Below are 19,029 nucleotides of genomic sequence, written 5' to 3'. Positions count from 1 at the left end.
GAGGGGGGAGGGAGGGCGCCGGCGGCAGCACGGCCGCTGGCGCTGGGGCGGCCCGGCGAGGGCGAGCACCGGGGGGGGGGGGGGGAATGAAGGAAGAGAGCCGTTCCCGTTGCGGGGGGAAGCGCGCCGCGGAGCCCGGCCCGACCGTTTCGAACCGGTACCGTCGTTGCGTGTGGGGGGGCAGCTGCGGCGCCGCGGCCTCCCGCTGTGCCCGGAGCAGCCCTCGCGCCTTCCCTCCCGCGCGGCAACCGGCGCCCCCGTAGCACCGCGAGCAGGGAAATAAAGCACAGGAGCCCCTCGGGCGCCAAGGCGTTTATTTGCAAAGGTTTTAATAGTCCCTGGTCTGTCAGCGCTTCCAGGAGCCGTCGTCTGCAGGCGGCGGGTCTTCGGTGGCTGCTGCGACTGCGCTTCTGAGAGAGGCAGGAGGAGCAAACAAACAGCCCAAGCGCTTAGGGCATCCAGGTGCACTTGGAGAACTGACCTTAAGAAACGCAGCCCAAGAATCAGCATTGGGTATCAGAGAAAATACACTCAGAAGCTACTGTTCAGTATGGTGTAAATCGGTCTGCGTCCTGGGTCCAAGGGGAAGATGGAACCGAACAGAAACTGCTTCCTGTTCTGGAATGTACTGTTTAAAAGAAAATGCATTTACCGCTTTGCTCACCCCTGCTGTCTCTTAGCATCTGTTCCTATGGCTATTACTCAGCTATTAAAGATGCAATGCGACCATGTGTGCAAACTCTGCTTTCATTCTCAGGCCTTATTTTACGTTTGCAGAAGGGTGAAAAGCTCTTTTTCATCGCAAAAAGTCAAGTATGTTCTGAAAGAAATGGTTTCCAGTCCCAAATTTGCAAAAGATTCCGAAAAGTTTTTGCCTAGTAGAGAAACTTCAGTTTTTCATTATTTCATTATTTTCAAAACAATGTGCGATGCAACTCTTCCATTACATACAAATTAGGCATAGGTAAACTAAGCCTATTAAATCCAAACAAACACAGTTCTTTTCAAAGATGAATTTAACTTGCCGCTTCTCTCCTTGATTCTGAAGAAAGCACGAGTAAAAAGAAAGCCAGGTTTTCAGAAGCTTATCATACAAAATTGGACTCAGTACAAAAGCAAACGCACAAAATCTTATACTGAAAGACATCCCACGTGACACTTGGCAAGCAGTCAGCCCTTCCATAGCATTTAAGAGCAGTTCAAAATTAACTACTCTAGTCATTTCTAAAGCAGGTGGATAGAAGGAGAATGACTACCTTTGAACTTCTGTTCTTTTGAACAATTGAAATCTTGAGGTGACAGCACTCAATATTAACATGCATTATCTATTTCAAGCTATAAAACTGTCCACGTTCCTTTCCCAGTAGAGTTTGATCATCTTCCATTCCCTGTGTTCACCATATTCAGTGTCACTCACAAAGCGGAATGTAAGTTCCGCACAGCTCAACCATTTTTCCGAGTAAAAATTAAACCCAGAGAGTCTGAAAATGAGACCCGAGTGCTTCTCTGCTGACTATAAGGGCCCTCTAGTGGCTTAAGCATAAATCTGATAAAAACTTCTTACACTCCCTACCATTCAAATCTCACTGAGGAAGACTCAGCTTAATGAATGTTAGGGAGAAAATGCTTTCCAAGGATTATATAAAGCAGTGGATTTGTTTGGATGCCATCTCACAGATACCACAACAAGGGCAGCACACTACTCTTTTGCTCATTAAAAATACATTAGAAAAGGCTTAAAACATAAAATACAAAAGTTACACACAAGACATCTACAATTTAGCCAAAGACTGTAAATGTTTCTGTGCAGTACAAACCTCTCTTGAAGGATCTTTTTCTCCATATATTCTTCTATGTTCATTACTGTACAGCATCTTCCCTCAGACTACCCTTCCCCAAAAGAGCGCACGAACACTCTGAACACTTCAGTAACACAGAAAAGCGTAACTGGGGTGAACTGCTCTGAGTACATGACACCTGTGTCCTCACTACTTGGCTGCATCCAGATAAAATTCAAGGTATTTGTTAAAACCTAAGCCTCAGGTTAAAATCTGGAGGCCTCTCTTTCTTCTCAACAGTTATACAGCTGAAGAAATTGAGGCTGAGGAAGTTCCACTAATAGTTTGCACTTTGTTTTAAAAGATAACCAGCACTGTACTCTCTCAAATTATTTTGCTGATGCTGGGGGAAAGTTACAGGCCAAAGAGGCTAACAACATAAATAAATAAATAAATAAAGACACACAAAAAGCCAGGCACAATTACAAGACAGACTAGTTAAAATTTCTCAGAAACATTAACACTGAATTGATTTCTCATGCAACAGAATGAACATGGATATCAAATACATTTTTACTCATGAACAGAACCTCTATATTCAACCAAATCCAAAATGATTCCAAAACTATTCCTTAGGGTTGGCATATAGAACAATTTTTGCAATTTTTCTATTCAACCTCCCCCTAATTTTGTTTAGGAAAAAACACCATCTTTGAAATTTTAATTTAAAAAAGCATTTTGTTGGAAACAAACAATAATAAAGAGAGAATCACATTTTTTCATCATCTTTGTATATTTCTTCAACAAACTAAATGGAATAGTGAAGAAAAAACAGAAGATGTCTTTGAACTTAAAATAAGTTTATAAAAATGAGAATAAAGAAGAGAGAGTCCAAGTAACCTAGACAATCATGACATTAGCAGACACATCGAGAGCTGGGAATGACTAACAATGCACAGTTTTAAGTTTGTGGTCTTTCGGCATGCTGCAGTTCTACACTGAATACTAAGCACCACACTCTAAGCCTAGGAAAACAATTTAAAGTTCTCTTCATTTCAGTAACGTTGAAATGACTCTACTTCGAAGATTTTGGTTCAGGAGCCTAAAGGCTTACTTCCCCAGGCAGCGAGCAAACCAGCATAAGCCATATAATTATACAACTGGCTGAAGAGGATGAATGTGTCCTTTCCCTTTAACATTTTAGAGCTTGTACCAAAGAACAAGCCACAATCCCAGGGCAGTATTTTGAAGGCATTATGATCTTTTACTTTATAGAAAAGTTATGTTTCCAGCCAAAAGTCTCTTCCAAGTTAACAGACATGTTTGTGGACGGTTTTCAAGATCCAAATAACCTAATGGACGCAACAGAAAAAAGTAGGTGAGAATCAAGTACAACCATTAATAGTCATGGCAATGCCATTTCAAGCAGGTGAAACACTAGCACACATCTGGGCACCAGTTCTGCTCTCCTATACATCAGAACATATAGCTATGTAAGTGGAAAAGAGAGGATATTTGCTAGCCTGCCTATCAGGACTTAAATCTATGGTTTCCAGAGACTATTTGCAAAGCTGATTCCATTCTACTACTTGGGAGGTTTTTTCCCCCCTCTAAAATTAAAAACATGACAAAAGTTACACTGAAATGCTGAACCAAATGAGGATGCATCTAAGCAACACACAATAAGGAACCCTATAACTAAGACTAAATGACTTATAGACCGGCAGAAAGATTTTTGTGTACTACAGGTTGAATGCATTAGCAAAAAATTGTGAGGTCAGCCAAGAAGTCTTTGAAAATCAAAATAAATGCAACTAAAATGAAAAGTAGCTAAGGAACAAGTGGAGAGAGAGGGGGAGAGAGAGAGAGATCAGAAAAGAAAGATAGTTGCAATAACTCCCCCCCCAAGTACATAACTTTGGATAAACAAATTACAAGATGCTGCACGCCTCTACTTACACGATCATGCAGAACATCATGAAGACGTTCCACAAGGCAATGAAGATTCGAAAATATCTGAGACTCAGCAAGAACTCTCTGATATTGTCACCTGAAAATCAGAAGAAACTTTTGATGTGAAAAACGCCTTGTACGTCAGTAATTCACATTTTCAACACTGCTTGAAAAACACAAGCAACTCTTAGTTTAACACAGAAGAAAAAACCAAAAACGTCAGAGAACAAAAAAAGAAAATTGAAATTTTAGGTAGCAATGATCTATACTACATTCAGTACATCCCTACCACGAACTTCTGGGAAAACAAGTGATAAAAAGAGGTCACTGTAGTGTAGAGGACATAGAGGACAGCTCTCTGTGGTAGTCTGCAGCTTTCCTGTCACTTTAATCATTACAGCAGTGAGGGATACAAAGGAGCAGTGTGGGTGCACAAACACTAATATGGAAATCACGTTGCAAGCATAGTATTACCTCTGCAGCACAGGCACCTAAGTTCAAGAATGCAGAAAGAAATATACATTTTTATGTTTCTTCTTGAGTCATAGATTTGGGATTTTGGGATTAACAGCACTATGGTGCCTAAATGTAAAATGATGCCTAAATGTAAATAACATCATCGAGCCAAATTTTAAGTTGCAGTTTAGTAAAGCAGTTGTTCCAGCCACAGGGCAATTCACGTTTGAACAAAACAGGGCAAACTGGTACTTTGGTGCCTTGAAAATGCTTTAACCAAGCATTTTCTGCAGAAGACGCCCCTTCCTGTATGTATCTATGTAATTTTGAGGCGGGAAGCACTCTGTGAGTAACAGCGCGGCACTCGCGGTCACGCATAGCCGGGGACCCCGCGCTGCGACACAGCTCCGGGCCCGGGCTCCCAGGTCGGTTACCGGTCGTCGGCTCCCTGGACTCCTCGCCGAAGCCCTCCGTTTCTTTCTTCCTCCTGCGGGACGGCGACACAGGGGTTACCGCGCACGGCAGCGAGCGCCGGGGCCGCGGCCGGGAGGGAGGGAAGGAGGGAGGGAAGGAGGGAGGGAAGGAGGGAGGGAAGGAGGGAGGGAAGGAGGGAGGGAAGGAGGGAGGGAAGGAGGGAGGGAAGGAGGGAGGGAAGGAGGGAGGGCGGGCAACCGCCCGGCCGGCGCGGGGGGACGTGCCGGCGGTGAGGAGGGACATGGCTGCTCCCCTGAGGCGGCACCAGGGCGGCGGATGGGGGGGGGGGGAAGCCCACCCTGAGCGCGGGAGTTGCTATAGCAACCAGCGCGCGGGAGCCCCCCAGGGGTTTCTATAGCAACTAGCGTGAGGGATTCCCCTCTCGAAAGGCGTTTCCATAGCAACCAGGGTGAGCCCCCCCGAGCACCGGTTGCCATAGTAACACGGGGACGGCGGTTGCCCCGCTACTCACAGCCTGAAGTTCAGCACGGCGCCGGCGTTCACCAGCAGCGTCCTGCGGAGAGACAGAGAGCGCGTGAGGCCGGGCGACACCGCGGCAGATCCGCCCCGCCGCCCCGGGCCCCTTCCCCGGTTACCCGCAGAGCAGCAGGTCCCCGATCATCGCGGCGGCGCCGGAAGCGGAAGGGGCGGGCGCTGCGCGGCTCGGCGCCTGCGCCGCTCGCCGCCGCCAGGGGTCGCCGCAGTGGTACTGGCGCGGGGCCCCGGGGCGGGGCGCGGGCTCCGGAGCCGCTGCGGGGGCGGAGCCGCGGCCCCGCGGGGGCGGAGCCGAAGCCGAAGCCGAAGCCGAGCGGCGCAGAGCGGCCGGCGCTGCTACCGCTGCCGCTGCCCGGGCGCCATGGAGCTGGCGGGGGCCCTGCAGCTCGGCGAGCTGGCGGCCGCCTTCGCCGCCCTCCCCGTCTTCCCGCTCTTCGACCTCGCCTACTTCATCGTCTCCGTCCTCTACCTCAAGTACGAGCCAGGTCAGTGCGGGCCGCCGCCGCGCCGGCCCGTGCCTATATAAGGCGGGCGAACGGGCGGCCGCGCAGAAACAGCGCCGTCCGTGAGGCCCGGGGGCCGCCCCAGGCCGGGGGAGCAGCAGCAATAATAATAATAATAATAATAATAATAATACTAGCGGCGGGCGCTTAGCGATGATGCTTCCTCAGGCGTTAACACTTCGTGCGCACACGGGTAACCCGACCTGCCCCTTCGTGCCCCTCGCTGCCCCGCTGGGCCGGAGCCAGCGTTTCGGACGTACCCCTCGGGGTAGAGCAGAGAAAAGGTGCTGCCGTTTTGAAAAAGTAGCCCTGCCTTTTACTTAAGATCCGATTCCCACCGCGCTGAGGTGTCCGTTCCCGGTGCTGCTTCGCGGCCGCCCCCCGGACTAGGCATTACGTTTCGGTCTGGTTGCTCGGCTTTTCTATTTTTGAGGCAATACCCTCCTCACATGTCTTCTCAGAGGGTGGTAAGCAAGATCTTGCCTTTTTGCACCTCGTGGTCCTTCTCAGACACCCTAGCTGACCTTGCTGTCTTGCTCTCTTGGACCTCTCTTGTACAGGTCTACAGACCTGCGTCTTAGCTTCTGTCTCCTCCTGAGTTGCAGTCTGACTCAGGCCCTTCCGCATGCTCTCTTTACTGTATTGCATACAACGTACATTCTTCATGCTCTGTTTTGAACAGTTTCAGTGTAACTGTCCAGTGAATGAGGGAAAAACATTTCCCCTTTGGTATGACTCTGAGATCCTCCAGTTCTGCAGCTTGCAGACTGCAGTGCTGCACGAGCTATGTACTGTTTTATTTAAATTCTGTGTAAACAGAATGGCTGGGTTTTCAAGGTTTGATCACCCACAGCTGCCTCCCAACATTATGTCCTAAATTGAACAGTTAACAGACAACCCTTATGAAAATACCTTCAAAAATACATAAGGCCAATAATCCATTTGGACTGCATAAGGCTGGGTGTACTTTTCACTCGATTATTAAGACTGCTTCATCCCACAGCTTCTATACTTCAGATCGGGGTCAGGACAGTAATGTTGTTTCCTCCTTGGAGACAGCATGGCTTTATGGAACAAAAAAACCCCAAATTTTACTAAATTTAAGCAAGAAGCTAAATTTCAGGTTCCTGCAGAATCAGCTTCATACAATGGCTGCTGTAGCTGTCTCACTTCTGCTATATTTTCAGCTGGTTTGAATGTTTTTGAAGATGGAGTTTTCTTTCTATGATGGAAGAGTATGAATAGCCATAGTTTAGCATATGCTGATTCACTTACTGTTATTTAAGGTAGGCCTCTGTTAGTAATGTTGACATAACATTTTAGTATTCTGTCTTTTGGCTGCCTGTTACTGGCTTACTGAATGAGTATGGTGACTGAAACCCGGCACGAAGGACTCCGGAATCAGCTTAAGGTGATGAAAGACTCTTATGGAATCAATATGCTTGAGAGACTTCCCTGAAGAAGCATAGAGATGGATGAAAATGGCTAGAGGGATCAAAAAAAAAAACCCTAAAACAACACAGTAGAAGGCTGTGGGAGACCATAATGTATTATCAAACCGTAACACTGCTTTAATATGTAGTTCTGTTTTCTAAACTGGTAGGGCATTTGCAAATTAGAACAGGGGCAGGAAAGAATCCTCAGATCCCCTTCTCTTAAATAAAAGATTAAGAATTACTGTTCTATTTTTACAGGTTATCTTATGAATGAAAGAGCTGAACAGATTGTTCATGAATTCTAGAGGGCACCTAGGTTGAAGCAATGGAGAGAATGGTACTAGTATGCATTTTATTTTTAGACTGTAAAAAGACTTTGATTTCAAGGGAAAATTTTTTTCTTTCTATTTGCAGGAAGTAGCAAAAACCATAGGAGATAAACTGTTAACCAACTCATAAACTTTTAATGACTCAGTTCATATGAAATCTCATGGGGGGCCTGTAAGCTATGATCATGTGTCATTTTTTGACAATATCTGGTATGTGTTCAGGTTTCACAGAATACATGTTTGTATTTTGTTTTACAACCACTTTTCTCTGACATTTCGTTGTTGGAGAAAATGCAAGGAAAGTCTCTTGGAGGGTCTTGGAACTTCTTTGTTGAATGTGTCTTCTCATTTGCAATTTGCTTCACAGGAGCTGTGGAGATGTCTCGTAAAAGCCCTTTTGCCTCTTGGCTTTGTGCGATGCTCCACTGCTTTGGAAGTTACATACTTGCTGATCTGTTACTTGGAGAATCACCTCTTCATTATTTCAGTAATAACTCCAGTGTTGTCCTGGCCACAGCAGTCTGGTAAGTCTTTTACACTGTATCTCACTTAAGCATAAGACACTGCGGGCGGCATATGAAATCATCCTGTGTGAAGAGAGGGATTCTGTTTGTGACACATATTTATTATCTTGTTTGGAATAAGTGGGGGAAAGAAGAGGTAGTGTGAAGTAGTCTTCAAGTCTTTTGTATTCCTAGATCTGGTTTCCAGTTTGTCTGACCAGTTGTCTAATGTTTTGATTATATGGGCTGGAGACAGTCCAACTGCAGAGCATTTCTATTCATAGCTGCCACAGCTGAACTGTGGCCAAACCACAAAAGCAGCATGCACTGCACTGACACCACATATAGTAGCAGAGTAGCACGCAATGAAGTTTGGGGATCGTTTTTGGTCACGTTAGTGAAATGTGCACAAAGTAACCATGGTTTCTCAAAGGTTTAATTTCCTCAGTGTATAGGAGATCTATGTGCTTTTGTGTCACAGAACCAGCGTTTCCTTTTCCCTGACATAATTCAGGCTAAAAACACAATATTCTTCATCCTGTCTGTACATTCCAAATGAGGACAAACAAATGGGTCCCTGAACTCTTTGTGGTTTTGTTCCAGGTATTTGATATTCTTCTGTCCCATGAACCTCTTCTACAAGTGTGTTAGCTTTCTGCCTATGAAGCTCGTCTTTGTGGCAATGAAGGAGGTGGTCAGAGTTCGCAAAATTGCTGCCGGGGTCCACCACGCTCACCACCATGGGTGGTTCGTTATGATGGCTACTGGATGGGTCAAAGGTGAAACATGAGATACTCTAACGCAGCAGGGACACGCTCAGCCTCTGTGGGGAGGGATGGGAGAATCTGTGAGTGAAGCTAAGGCAAACACATCACTCAGTGCTGATTGATAAGCTGGTTAATGGATGTGGTTAACTGGTACTCTAGGGTAACTTCTTTTACATTTGGGAAGAAAGTTTTGATCTTTTTGTTCCTCTTAGGTTATCCTTACTTTTTGAGGATCTGGAAGAGAGAGCAAAACTCCCTTCTGTTGCGGCAGTTTTATTTGTTCACTTCTACTGTTTTGCAGGTTCTGGTGTTGCTTTGATGTCTAATTTTGAGCAACTGTTGCGTGGGGTCTGGAAGCCAGAAACAAACGAAATTCTTCATATGTCCTTGTAAGTAGCTAACTGCAAATTCTCTGTCAGACTGAAAATGGAATTTAAAGAACCATTCAGGACCGGATACAAACTATGCAAACCTTCTAGACAACTTGCTTATTTCTCTTCTAGCCCTACAAAGGCTAGCCTGTATGGCACACTCCTCTTCACTCTGCAACAAACTCACTGGCTCCCCATCTCTGAAGCCAACCTCATCTTCTTTTTCACCATGTTCATGATAGTTTGCAAGGTAAGTTTACAGCAGATTTTCTGCTAAAAACTCTGCAGAACCAGAGAAGAAAAGGGGTATAGAGTCAAGTTGAGGGAATTCACTAGTTTAAGTCGAAACGCTGACTTTGGAATGCTGCTTTCTGCCCTGTTTAGTGGGTTCTGCTGATCTGTGCCTCCTAACTTTCCAGAACTTCCATGTAGGTGCCTGTGTTTTCTTGCCCATGTAGAGTTTCTGCATGAGTAAGTTCATAAAGAAATAAAAAACTGAAAATGTTATTTTTAAGAAAGTTAGTGAAATGAGCTATTCTGCACGGCAATTAGAAAGCAACCTATGAGTCTCACTGGTTTCTGCTAAGAAATACTAGGACTAATTCTCGCATGTAGCTTTGGTCACTTTTCTGAGCCACTGTTGAAGGCATTGCCTGTACATACCAGGGAAGATCTGTTCAAGAAATTATAGACTGAATTCTCCATCATGTGGGCAGTATGGCAGAAGAAGATCGTTGCAATACACCCTCAAGTCATGTAGCAGTAGGGACTCTTATCTGTGGTTAGTGGGATGCTCTTATTAATTAATATTTCATCGCTGATGTATGTGGTCATTAACTATCCACTGTTGCATGGCAGGTTTTCATGACAGCAACTCACTCTCATGCCTCACCTTTTGCTCCTGTTGAAGACTTCCTCTGCCCAGTTTTCTTTGGCTCTGTTTCTAGTGGACACACTAGTCATCATCATGACCAACATGGGGCCTCCCACGATGTTTCCCATCCTCCGCCTCCTCCTGCAAAATCTAAGGAGGAGCTAAACGAAGGCACAAGGAAACGGAAAGCAAAAAAAGCTGAATAAAAGAAGCAACCACACAGTAAATAGGCCAAGAAAATTCTTCCAGAGCTGCATCTCAAAGCCAACTGTGACCTCGTTTATCCTCCAGTCCTTCTCTCTGAGACCTCAGAGAAGAGTTGGAAGCCAGGACACTGCCAGGCGGGTCCCTGAATTTCATCTGTGCTCTCTTTGCTGCTTCTTGTTACTTGGTCTCTGTCTCTCTATTCAGAGCTTTTTTTCAGGGATTTGTCGATTTGTGCCAGGATGATACCTGGGTGCCAGTTCCCAAACTGTCAGCAATTATGATGCAGCATTTTCAACTGATGTAAAATCTTTCATTGTATTAATTTTTGAATGGAGATAGTGGTTTGTGCTCCTGCAGCTGGATAGGTTCCTTTGAGTTTTCATTGGCCTTCTTGATGTCTACCAAAACAACAAACTGTTTGGACACAATCCATGTGGAAATTGGATTTTCATACTCAAGGAAATTAAATGGTCTCATATGAGCCTGATCTAATTTTCTTAGCTCCTGCATCTGCAGTATCTCCAGTTAATGTGACATTTTATATGCAATAAGGACATCAACTCTGGTGTCCTGGCCAAATTCCACTTTGGGTAATTACATTTTTCTCATCTAAATTGCCTCTGATTGTTAATGGATATAACATTATCTCTTTCTTAGCTAAGTCTTTGTTTGCAAGGGCTTTGAAGCTGCAGAATGTTCTAAGTGCTATGTATTGGTACTGTTGTTATTCTAAACTGTTGCGTAGTGTTGCTGCACATTGTTAGCAATTGTGTGTCCCACCTCAAACCTCATTGTATTTAACTGAGGAAGAAGCATGGTTCTGGTTTGTTTATAATCCTGTGGGATACATGAAGGGTGTGTAAATGAAAAGAAGTATTTATTACTATTTATTTGTAATTGTCAGGGCACCAAATTAATGGACCTGAAACTGGCTTTTTTAAAAAGCTTTGCATCTTTATATACAGAATTGGATACTTCTAAGTAAGGTCCTAAGCCCACAGCTACATGCTGCCTTGTGCTGGAAGTTAGCCTCAACTCTTTCCCTATGTACAGAAAGGAGTATTTATTTCCCATATTTTTAAACTAACATTTAAAGGCTGAGAAAGGGGATTTCACAACAGATGGATTAAAATTACTTTAAAGGACTAATAAGAGAACACCAGCTGAAGAAACTGAGTATCCTTTGTACGTCTCTTTTAGTGAAACTACTGACCTGTGGGAGGAGTTTGTGCCCAGTGAGTGAAGAATATCAAATGTCTTGCATTGCTCAGGGAGCAGTCTGTCTCGGCTTAGTGAATATTGGCTTTTAGAGTAGTTTCAAACTGTTCTTATAACTGATTTTGTTCTTAAAAGCATCATCTGGAGCACTGTGCCCTAAAGACCTGAATTTGTTCTGAATTTTTTTCATCACCAAGAGCTGAGATCATTGCTGTGGAAATGACATGCTTGGGGATGGAGCCTTGGGCTTTCAGTTAAGCAGCATGTTGCCATCCCAATGATAAGGTTTTCTTGCTGTCATCCTGAATTTGAAAGTGGTGGTAAGTAAGGGGCTTGAAACCGGGAATATAAATTGGAGGACTTTAAGAACTCCCCCCTTTTTTGTCCCTATTGCAAAACTGAAACTACAATGGTTAATTTAACAAAAGAGTACCTGTAACCTAAAGATTCTTGTATACAACCAAATGAAAGCCAGTACGGGAGGTCAGATTAACTGTGGGCTTGGGTTTTGAAAGTGCCTTAACTTTGTGACTCTCCCTCCCCTTTGGTAGAAAACAGGAATTCTACCTGGTTTTGCAGATACTATTCTACTGAAACCTGATGTATCACTAGCATGCACAAGACTGTAATTCATGTTTCATGAGATGTCTGGTTTAAGGAGAATTTTGTTTTATGAAAGCCCTCAAAAAAAAAATAAAAATCGTGAAGTGACTCTGGTTGTTCAATGGCACTTGAGCAAATAAGTGTGTTTCTTTGACTTTTGCCAGTCTCGGGAACCACACACTCTTTGATCTACTTAAAGTCTGCTTGTTCCTTGATCTGATGACAAACTGATTCTAATCGGAGGCAGACAACAGACTTTGATATGTTCTAAGTGCATTTCTGAGTATGTTATAATTGGAAATAACATGGGAAAAGGTCCATTCCTGTTGTATTTGTAGTGTTGTAGTCTAAGCAGATTTTCTGAGATTTCAGGGAAAGAAATAGGAAAACTAACTTCCAGAATACTCTAATTTGATGTTTATACCAGTTTGTCTTTCCTTTTGTCACTGTAAGACAAAGGAAAGCATTCACCTGGGACAGGTATGTATACACACATACACAAAATTCTAGCGTATTTATATGGAATTTCAATCTTTCTATTTAAAACAAAAAAATCAAAATGCCTTGAACAGGTGTGAGAACCCTGAATATCTGTTTAGCATGGTACTGTTATCAGCTGCTGTTTTCAAAGTGCCAGACTCCTTACTCTTCAAAGTATTTTGGGTTGAGTCAGATCATAGCAGCTAACTAAGAACAGACAGGAGAAATATTCTGAGATATGTTAAAATCTAAAGCTTTGTTCACCTTCAAAGTACCTTTTCTGGGACATGATCAGTATCGAGAAGACAGCTGCCAGAAAGGAGTATCAACTGTCATTCAGTGAAGCATTTCATAGTGAGAAATACAGAGTCTTTCCTGAATTTTCAGGGCTCAGCTCTGGTAGCCCTTGGTACTATTCCAGACTGGCCTCCTTCATCCCAGACAGCAAAGATGGTTCTTTCAAAAGTAGCATATTTTAGCTATTGCTGCAGAGGCACAGGGTTCTAAAGGGCTTCCCAGAGACATAGAAGAAGTGCTGTATGCTTACTTACACATACACTTCTTCAGACTGCTCCAGCCAGAATGACAATGCTCATTATAGTGATACCAGGGGCATTTCCTGGAGGGACAGGATAACTTGCTTCCATGGCACAGAGCTGGGAACACTACAGAGAACTCGGTGCAGTCAATCTTCTGGCTGATTAAATGAAGATCTGGAAAGTGCTACTTATTTTCTTAAGGATGTCACTTCTCTCCCCCCCATCTAACTCTTTTAAAATGTTTATTAGTATTCCCTTATTTATCATAGCAGTTGAGAATGTAGGTTATGTTGGAGTGTGGGTCTTAAAGTCTCCATATGACTCAACCAATGGAAAAGAAGGTCAGTGCAAGCCCTGTTGTATATTTAAAAAATGCTAGAAAAAAGCACTACAAACAAATTTTGCTGAGGACCTAGAGAGAATAGTAAACAAAAGCAGGCAGATGAGAGTAGGTATTTCAAGTGCTTTGAAAGATCCTGCAATGTCTGAGTCCCACGCTGTGCTGGCTGTGCAAAATGCTCCCAGCTCCAAACTGCAGCAGCACAGGGTAGGAGAGAAGCGTGCCAGCGCTTAGACTTCCATGGGACAGACGTCATTGCCTCCAAAGAAGTTCTGATCTGATAACTCCTGATACTAACTCTAGTGAGATGTACCTAAATTTAGCAGTAGGTTTAATCCTTAAAGAGGCCCTGGTTGCCTGATGGAAAAAGCAGTGTTTCAGTTGCTGCTCTCAGCACTTCTTCTGATTGACAGGTTTCCCTTTCCTTTTACACATAGCCAGCCATATAAAGTGTCTACAGATTTTATCTTTGCAGATCAGCTTCACAGATAAGGAAAACTCTAAAGACCTTATTCTGTTTGTAGAAAAAGAATGGCTAATTCTGCAGAAAACTTAAAATTATTCCTCACAGTAAATGAAGGGAAGTAAATAAACAGGGGACCAATCAAAGGAAAGATTTTCTACACCTTGATAGTTTGATTATTGTCTCAGAGTTACCAGTGGGTCCTCAAAGAAGTTTCTTTCCAGGAAAAGAAGAGGGCTCCTCCAGGAACTGGAAGGGAGAATGTGAAAGCTGGTATGAGTAACTTGTCCAGCTCAGTGTTTTCCACATGTCATGTGTCTCCGGAGGGAGCAAGGGCATGCGAATCAGCAGCTGCTTCCTACTGATTTCTCCTTTGGCCTTGGATTTAGCCTTTTTCGGGTGCTGTGGATTCACTCCTTGCTGACCCTGACTGATTCTTCTAACAGTGGGGATTCTGAGGTTCAGCATCACATTTGTTGGGTGCATGGGTGCCCTGCGTGACCCCACCTCTGCTTCTGAAAACTGTAAATAAAAACCAATTAAAGGGTTTTGGATTTTGTTAAACACTGATAGTGAGATCCTTACTGAGCAACCACCCACAAAACTACCACCTGGATAAGAATTTAATCCTGCCCTCATGTGGTCTGTAAAGGCAGCAGTCTGTGAGGGAGCTGTGGGGGATGACAGCTCACTGGCTGCATGAAGCAGACAGACGGCGAGAAAACTGATTTCCTATCATACCGGAGACTGCTCTGCCATCGTGACTCACAGTTGCTACTCACTTCATCTCTGTGATGACATTTCTGAGAAAGAAGAGATGTCGACAGGGCTAAGATCGACATTCAGAGTATCTTTCAGTCTGGCCTCTCTTTCACACTTGCACTAGCATTTGCCTTTTTCACGCTTTGTCCCACGTCAGAGTACCATTTATAATATCTTCCACCATGACCCCTATCTGTTTTCTTAATGTTCCTCAAGGGAATTTGAAAGATTTTTTTAGAGCGCTTGCAAATGTAACCTTTCAGAAAGAATCAGTGTGAGACAGTGATTTCATCCTAGAGAACTTTAGGGTACAGGCAGGATAGAGATGCGGAATGCAGAAAAACAGGTCTGATATGTTTAGAGGCTTGAACATTTTTATAGCCTGAGGAAATCCAGAATGTCCCCTGAAAAATTTGGTTGGTTGTGTTTTTTTGTTTTTGATTTGCAAACTACAGAAACTCCCTGCTCCCCAGAATGTACAATGCTGCACTCCTGCAAAAAGCAAACTTCCTCTTTTCCAACTCTCCCAACCCCTGATGATTCATTCTTATTAGGCCAGGCAGGTCTTGTTTTTCCAAACATGATCTGCTAATATGGGCCTAGATTTTAAACTTAATTTTGCTGGGGGCATCCCCCTCCCTAAGCCAACTGCTTCAATCAGTGAGTCAGCTGATTCTCTTGGATTTGTTAGTGACATCAATTGGTGTCACCAGTAACAATGACATGCATATGCAGTGTGAGATGCAGATAGCATTATCACAGAGTGCTGCTGAGACACATCCTGAGCCCCAAACAACTTCTGTGTTGATGCTTGTAGAATAAAAAGGTTATTACATCTCTCTCCATCAATATCTTCCATTTTTCAGTCTGCCTGGATGCTGTCCTCATTCTCCAGACTGTGTCTGCTGCCCTGGGATTCCTCTCCTCCAGTGTGGTATATTCTCAGCTTCTTCCTTCATGAAGCTGACAATTTCCTCCATTACATAGCTGTATTTGATAGCAGTGGCTTGAACAACAGTCTGAAAATCCATTACTTTTAAGCCTTAATGTTGGCTTAGATTATATTTAGACTAGCACAGGCTAAACTCTAATGTTGGCTTAGCCCTTGTGTAGGCCCTCTCTAATGTTTGCTTCTTTAGGCCAGACTCTGTCTCACCACCTGTTTGATTTATGATAGATTAGGATGTCTATTAATCTCTTTTTACTTGACTAGATGACTGCAAAGGTTAATCAAGTATTGTCTGCAGAAGGGGCTCATTACATAAATACAGATTACTAATTTTTCTTTAATTACTCCTCTCTATGCCAGGGATAAAAAAGGATAGAAAACCAGCCTCTTAAGTCTCATTTTATGAGAGAAACTGAAAAACAGCAGCTGCTCTTGCTGATCTTAGGTTTTCTCTGATATGCTCAGTTCAGAGTTTCCTGGAAAAGGCTAAAAGCCACAGAGATAATAGACTATGGTCTTCTGTGGGGAAATGGGGAAGCAGAAAATAGCTCTGAGTAAATCTGCTTGGCTGGTACAGCACCATCTGTTTCCACAGGTCACAGAGAAAGCAGCATGTCTTACAAGAAAAGCTATATCCAGCTATCATGATGATCTGGATTTACAGAACCTCAATGATTGTGGATAGAAGAAAGTACACATCAAACTGACTTTAACAAACTTTTTTGTTAGTAATAGACAAGGACCAAGAAAAAAGCAAAAATCTATTTAGTCCTAAGGCTGATAATCACTTTCTTCAGTCAGAATTTTAGAACTTGGATATCTGAAGTTGGTTTCTTATTTCAATAACTAGAAAGAATAAAAATACTAATGACAGTAGCCCAATTTTGCCAAGTCCCTGCTTGGCAAGTAGGAAATGTTTGTTGTGAACATTTTTAACTAAGACAGTTTAGTAATTCACTCTTGCACAGTTTGACACAAGGCAAATGGTGACAGGGCATGGGCATGGTCCCAGCATATTAAGAAACCTCCTTTAATGGCTAAGAGTGCCCGAACCATAAATGATGCTAGTACTGGTACGCTTATCTGATGCTGAAATACAGACAAGGTCAGTGAACAAAGGGACTTCAGGTGTACAGCACCTGATAGGGAACACATTCGGTGCTTTAGGAGGCGACCCTGGGGATTGTCCCCAAGAGACAAACACTGGTTGCTATAGAGATAGTTGTCCTCTCTAAATACAGATAGATCACTGCAGGACGCAGCAAAGTTTCACTGCATCTCAGTGCAGACACAGTCAGCAATTTCCTACAGCCTCTGTCAAAGTAGCTGAAATTTTACTAGGCTTTCCTTAAACAAAGGAACCCGTCGGCTTTCTGGAGTAACGTGAAGAGCGCTGATGTGAGCTGAGCTCTCAGAGGCACCACTGATGGGTGCTCACTGCCATGAGCCCTCTCTCTAAAGAACAGTCTCTGCTGAGGAGGACTCGGGGAGTCTGGGAAGAGCATGAGCTTCAGTCCAGATACACGCTGGGATCTTCTCCGTGGGAAGATGGTTCCTCTTCCTTTCCAGCCCTCCAACCTGGTCCGAGTCTTCATCAGCTCAGTTTTTTCAGGTAAATAAGCTGCAAAGTCCAAAAGTTGCTGAATGCTATCGGGTACTCTCTGCTAGAGCCTGCGCAGTATTGCAACGTGGTGAGACCTCCACGATAAACAGTGATCTGTAAGCTTGCAGCTTCATTTGAAGGTGAAGATGCCTACAATCTGCTGTATTTTATACACAGCTTTATTCTGTCACACCAAATTTGCACTTAGAACGCGTCAGAGATGGCAGAATTCTGCATTAGTTCAGGGACTAATGGCATTTGCAGGGAAGCCAAATTCAGCCTAGATGCCATTGTGCAATGGCTCAGTGCAGGGCAACGCCTGTCTGTGCACAAGACAGCAATGTTTGCAGGCTTTCTTGTAACCTTAGGCCACACATTTGATTCCCATCTACCATTGTAACAGCAAGAAATATTTAGGAAGAACTTCCCTTCTTGGACAATACCTGAGTATTTCCCACTTCCTCTGCCTACTGGGACACAGTTGCCAGACTGAGCTCCTAAATTGGTAACTGGCAGTGGGTAGCAATGACTCAGATTTTCAGGAATTACAAAACCCAGATTTCTCCCTCCTCTGGAAACTGTTCACTCTGTCTCAGTTTGTTAGTAAGAAAACATAGGCTTACATCTTCCCATTCCAGAAAAAGTTAGAGATTCCCGTATGTCTAGCTTCCAAAGAAAGAAGATACTGTAATATCTCTTCCAGTAGGAGGTAACATGATGAATATGCTGCTTGGATGGAGAGGTGTCTTCAGCCTAAGCAGATAGGTCAGCATTTAGGGAACGGGTTGCAGCTGAAGTTTCTGGAGGGAATGTATGAGAATTACAGACAATTTGAAATTAGTGGGCGTATAAGGATGTAGTTAGTGTTAAAATATTACCTACAATATCTGAGTTGTGGTAGATTTCATGTATTTTCAAGAATAATTTTGGGATGAAGGATGCGATGTGGCTGAATTCTCACCAAAGGACGAGGGCACACGTTAAACTACTCTCTTGCCTAGAATTCATTTGGGCTGGATATGTAAAGCAGTACAAGCATTTCCCATAACAACTACAACGTCTGTGAGAGCTAATGAATTATTCCAGGAGTATTATGCTGAGAGAGCTTGCTCTGTTGGACACCAGTGCAGACATTACAATTCCTAACCCAAGGGAGCCCTTTCCTCGTCTGACACTTGCACAGACTTCATTAGCGATCATTTTTCACTTAGAGCAGTCCCAAGGAAAGCTGCAGATTCCCCATCCCTTAGCATTCCCTCTTGTACTACTTTATCACACGATTAGGCAGTGCCATGAACATTTACAGAATTTAGGGGAGAGGAAATTCCAGTACTGAAGAAATAACAATCTCATATAACACATACATGAGCAGAAACACATTCTTTACTTTTCCCTTGTCTTTTCATTTTGCAGGTGTGAAAAGTATCCATGAATATAAGACCTGTGTATCAATGCACAGGAGAGGGTGCATGCTTCTGCATGTGAGCACTGGGAGCGAGCATACATGCTTGCGTTTGTGTGCATATACACACCTTTTCCCTTATTTGCTCTGTCTTCTTATTTTATTTTAAACTTACCTAGTATGTTGTTTAATTCAGTGAATATGACACTGTTAAAAGGTGTCACAAAGATAATTCTGGGAAAGTGGTAATGTCTCTTTGTAATAGGCACAGCAGGGGGAAGCAGCCATAAGAATTTCACAGACTTGACTCTGCAAAAAGATTCCCCATGGGTAGGACCTGCCTTTTACTGTGGCTATCACAGACATAACCACAATGTCATCTATATGAAATTCTGCGCAGATTAGATACTAGCAACGTGAACTGCGTTTTCACTTTAAGGTCAAAATGTGACAAGTAGGTAAAGCAACAATCAGGCTCCCAATTCCTAACTTTTGTTGAGCTGCACAAATCCTTCCATGCAGAC

The 19,029-nt window shown here is 43.6% G+C and overlaps 2 protein-coding genes and 1 long non-coding RNA gene across 3 annotated transcripts; 1 reads left to right on the top strand and 2 right to left on the bottom strand.

Moving 5' to 3' along the window:
- Window positions 1-299: 299 nt before the first annotated feature.
- On the bottom strand, window positions 300-5,368 carry SMIM7 (small integral membrane protein 7). The gene is made up of 5 exons (XM_064497378.1): window positions 5,258-5,368; window positions 5,134-5,175; window positions 4,622-4,674; window positions 3,738-3,828; window positions 300-3,130 (listed from the first exon to the last, which is right to left on the bottom strand). Exons 1-5 carry the CDS (start codon window positions 5,281-5,283, stop codon window positions 3,115-3,117), a joined length of 228 nt encoding a protein of 75 aa, XP_064353448.1. The 5' UTR covers window positions 5,284-5,368; the 3' UTR covers window positions 300-3,114.
- A 73-nt stretch (window positions 5,369-5,441) lies between these two features.
- TMEM38A (transmembrane protein 38A) lies at window positions 5,442-12,094 on the top strand. Its single transcript, XM_026105922.2, has 6 exons — window positions 5,442-5,641; window positions 7,792-7,948; window positions 8,531-8,706; window positions 8,996-9,083; window positions 9,198-9,315; window positions 9,924-12,094. The coding sequence occupies exons 1-6, from the start codon at window positions 5,518-5,520 to the stop codon at window positions 10,143-10,145; spliced, it is 885 nt and encodes a 294-aa protein (XP_025961707.1). The 5' UTR covers window positions 5,442-5,517; the 3' UTR covers window positions 10,146-12,094.
- On the bottom strand, window positions 7,540-10,083 carry LOC135323618 (uncharacterized). Its single transcript, XR_010385088.1, has 2 exons — window positions 9,958-10,083; window positions 7,540-9,528 (listed from the first exon to the last, which is right to left on the bottom strand). It is a non-coding gene; the product is annotated as an uncharacterized LOC135323618 (long non-coding RNA).
- Window positions 12,095-19,029: the final 6,935 nt, after the last annotated feature.

This window comes from Dromaius novaehollandiae, chromosome 25 (genome assembly GCF_036370855.1).
Source record: "Dromaius novaehollandiae isolate bDroNov1 chromosome 25, bDroNov1.hap1, whole genome shotgun sequence".
NCBI lineage: Eukaryota > Metazoa > Chordata > Aves > Casuariiformes > Dromaiidae > Dromaius > Dromaius novaehollandiae.
This window is presented reverse-complemented; position numbering and strand designations above follow the sequence as displayed.

Excerpts from the sequence above, each read along its gene's own strand:
- SMIM7 (XM_064497378.1), bottom strand. The coding sequence starts at position 5,283 with ATGATCGGGGACCTGCTGCTCTGCGG. Across the intron at positions 5,176-5,257 it reads GGGGACCTGCTGCTCTGCGG|GACGCTGCTGGTGAACGCCG; the intron begins GTAACCGGGGAA and ends GTCTCTCCGCAG. Across the intron at positions 4,675-5,133 it reads GCCGTGCTGAACTTCAGGCT|GAGGAAGAAAGAAACGGAGG; the intron begins GTGAGTAGCGGG and ends GCCGTCCCGCAG.
- TMEM38A (XM_026105922.2), top strand. The coding sequence starts at position 5,518 with ATGGAGCTGGCGGGGGCCCTGCAGCTCGGCGAGCTGGCGGCCGCCTTC. Across the intron at positions 5,642-7,791 it reads CTACCTCAAGTACGAGCCAG|GAGCTGTGGAGATGTCTCGT; the intron begins GTCAGTGCGGGC and ends TTTGCTTCACAG. Across the intron at positions 8,707-8,995 it reads GGCTACTGGATGGGTCAAAG|GTTCTGGTGTTGCTTTGATG; the intron begins GTGAAACATGAG and ends ACTGTTTTGCAG.